The sequence below is a fragment of the Macadamia integrifolia genome, chromosome 2 (genome assembly GCF_013358625.1).
Source record: "Macadamia integrifolia cultivar HAES 741 chromosome 2, SCU_Mint_v3, whole genome shotgun sequence".
In the NCBI taxonomy this organism is placed as follows: domain Eukaryota; kingdom Viridiplantae; phylum Streptophyta; class Magnoliopsida; order Proteales; family Proteaceae; genus Macadamia; species Macadamia integrifolia.
In genome coordinates, this window is record NC_056558.1 from 16,916,606 (window position 1) to 16,919,869 (window position 3,264).

The 3,264-nt window shown below is 36.3% G+C and overlaps 1 protein-coding gene across 1 annotated transcript; it reads right to left on the reverse strand.

Annotated features, from left to right (window-relative positions):
- Positions 1–612: 612 nt before the first annotated feature.
- Positions 613–3,264, reverse strand: LOC122088225 (ultraviolet-B receptor UVR8-like). The gene is made up of 2 exons (XM_042657419.1): positions 3,091–3,264; positions 613–876 (listed from the first exon to the last, which is right to left on the reverse strand). Exons 1-2 carry the CDS (start codon positions 3,229–3,231, stop codon positions 628–630), a joined length of 390 nt encoding a protein of 129 aa, XP_042513353.1. The 5' UTR covers positions 3,232–3,264; the 3' UTR covers positions 613–627.

Here is a 3,264-nt window from a genome sequence, read left to right on the forward strand (position 1 = left end):
GGAGATTATAAGGGTTAAGTAATTAAAAAAGTTTTCTTTTCCAGTGAAAAAAATAATGATTAAATAAGAGGTCCTCTACACTAAGCAGATTATATAAAAAGCTGAATAGAATTAGTTGATATTCACCAGAAAAAAGTGTCTCCTCATGGGAGCTTGGGTTATATACAAGAAAAAACAATTCTGCTCATTTATTTTAAATACTTCATCCATTTTATAGAAGGAAAATGAAATATTCCAATATGTGAAATATAGCGTGTGACACAAAGCAGAGTCCAATTGATGAATATCTTGATTCCAAATCATATATTTTTCACATATCATGGCTTAAAATGCCATTGGAAGCTTAGGTTTAGCATTTGATGGGTTTGACTTGTGGAAATATGTTGATGAGAAGATCTGAACGAAAGTCTTCTCTTACTAGCAGAACAAACTCATAAGAAATTTGAATAACTTCTAATTAGTTAGGGACTTTGGCAGAAACAAAAAAACCATGCCATATGCAAAATCTGATTCGAAATGGTAAAAGACAATTGAATTATCAAGATTTTAATAAATTGGTTATTTCTTGGACTCTAGGTGTAGTCAACCAAACCAAATTCTTTATCAACCCAAGAAGTCCAAATTCCTTCAAATAAAGAAGTCATTCAGGCAGTCAATTAAGAAGAGTTCGAAGGCAAAATTGTTTAAAGGATGAGAACAAGAGGTGACCTGAGAAATATCATGCAGAGCTTCCAACTGTTGAGGAATAAGGTGATCCTCAAAGTTGCCATGTCCTAGCTGTCCATATTTGCTCCAGCCATAGGTATATATACCCCCAGAAGAGGAAACAGATATTGTATGCCGCCATCCACATGCAACCAGAACCATTTTCTGTCCCTAAAGCATTACATAAATAACAACTAAACTTTAACAGAAGTTCAAGACGTAATTTTTTACAGAACTAAGATATAGAAACCATAGCGGAACTGGAGCATCAAACGCCACAATAATTTGACTAATCATGAAAAATACTTTTTGGGAAGATGAGATTGGTATTAGGTATCAACATAATGGTTGAGGGTGAATCGGTAACCACAAGCGATGACAGGTCAGTTCAGGAAAGAATGGAGAGTTTCCATGGAGTTTCCAGGAAGAATGGTGCATTAGCTAGCTCACTTGGCTTCTTCAGCTAATGCCCCATTCCATCAGAGACTGAGTCAGAAAATTCTCTGACAGATGAGCTAGCTAGGAAGCTTTGTACCTTGATTTAAAAAGGGGGGGGGGGGGGAGCAATCCTCTGAGATTTTTGTGCAGGTTTAGGCTGTTATTGGCCTGGTTATCGTTTTTCTACTGATTTATTTATTATATTTTTTAGGTCTTGGTGTTTGGGGGGTGCTCCATTTTTGTTGCACACCATCTTGGTTCTTTTTACATATATCAGTTATTCACTGAAAAAATGAAATTAGCCTGAATGGCTCCCGTTTGTGATCATAGCGTATCACAGAACAAGTTTGATTCTATGACCAACTGAACTGTACGCTTCGCTTTTCCCTAAAGCAAGCAATCGATTTATAAAAGGACTAAAGTTGCAAACAGCTATTCTTTAGATTTTGTTCCTTTAATTTCAGGTCTCCTGAAGTGCCAAAGTATTATATAAATATAAACCAAGAAAAGAATCATTAGGAAGTTTTAGAATGTCAGTTGTGACAATATCGGAATCGAAAACCAGTAACCACAGTCGAGAGAGAGAGAGAGATTACTAGGGGAAACTAACAGTCAATACCAGCAGCTTCCCTCCTATCATATATATATATATATATAGTCACAAATACAAAGGAGTAACTAATACAGCAACCTAATCAAATTAGGAAAGTAAATAAACAAAGTAACATGGTCCAACTAAATAAGAAATAAAGTAATAACAATTAAACAACTTTTACCGCAAGACTTCCCTACGCGGTATACATCAAACACAAACTAATGTGTAGTAACTATTTTAACATCAGGATTAGAAAAAAGCATCACATACATAAAACCGAGTGCCCAAAAAAGTGTCTCTTGGGAATTCTAGTCAAGCTGCAATAGGAAATAAAGCCTGGCAGTCTTTTTCTTTCATCAAGCTTTCCAACATGTCATAATAAAGTATCAAAAAGAAAATTTTGACAATAGAATATTCTCTGCTTCTACTATCAAATGTTGGAGACCACAACACCACATATATCTCTGAAAATGTTTGATTCAGTGGATTTTCAACCACAACACCACGTTATCCTTTTAGATAGCTACCCCTCCGGGGGAAAAAAAAAATACCATACACAGGGAGCATAGCTATTAATGTAGATGAAGAACACGAGATGCCTGCTGATCCGCCAAGTACCTTTTATCTATCAAATCAAATTGTAAATAGGAGTTGACCAGATTCAACGAATATGAAAAATTCAAAAAGAATGCTTTGTACAGCTGCCAATTGGGTCTGACTGAATCAGATATAACAAGTCTCCAGGTATAAACTTCTCAGGCGTCAACCAGCACCCCCTACACTTTCTCGTAGGCTTCTTGCTCGATATAGCTGTAGACCAGCCAATCAAGGCAAGTGGAGCAAAGGGAGAAAGAAAGAATCAACTCCATGATAATAGATCATACATGAATCCACATATTTATGGGGTCCTCATGCAAATCATCCAACAATAGTTTTACTTGGCACATTTTATCCATAATCCAGTTACTAATTTAAACACTGAGACAAGATTTTTACATTTACCCAACCTTTTCCATGAAATATCTTCATTCACTATAACTTTCACACTACCAAATCCTCCCAAAGTAGAATCCATAACCTTTTCCATATCAACAGTTCCTTCATTCTCAAAGGATTACGCATCAGTACTATTCAGGTGATAAGAGAATCAACTATGTTTTTTCTGGTCATGTTGGCATCAAGAGTTCTAACAATTCCAAACCCAGATCTTATATAGCCAAAATATTTCACAGATTGTTCCAGCAGCCCTATCAGCACTAAACAAAAGCAGCAGTAACTCATACAAAGAATTTAAAAGGAATAAAAATAAACTTTGGGAAATAAAAATGGCGTTGGACAAATGATCAACATACATCAACAGCAGAAGCATGCTGAGGGACTAAACGATCATTTCTGTCACCTAAACCCAAGTTCCCGTATCGACCCCAGCCCCAACCATAGAGCTTGCCATCTTCTGTGACTGCAGCAGTATGTTCAGCACCGGCTGCGATCATTTTCACAGATATTCCCTACAAAATGGAACCATA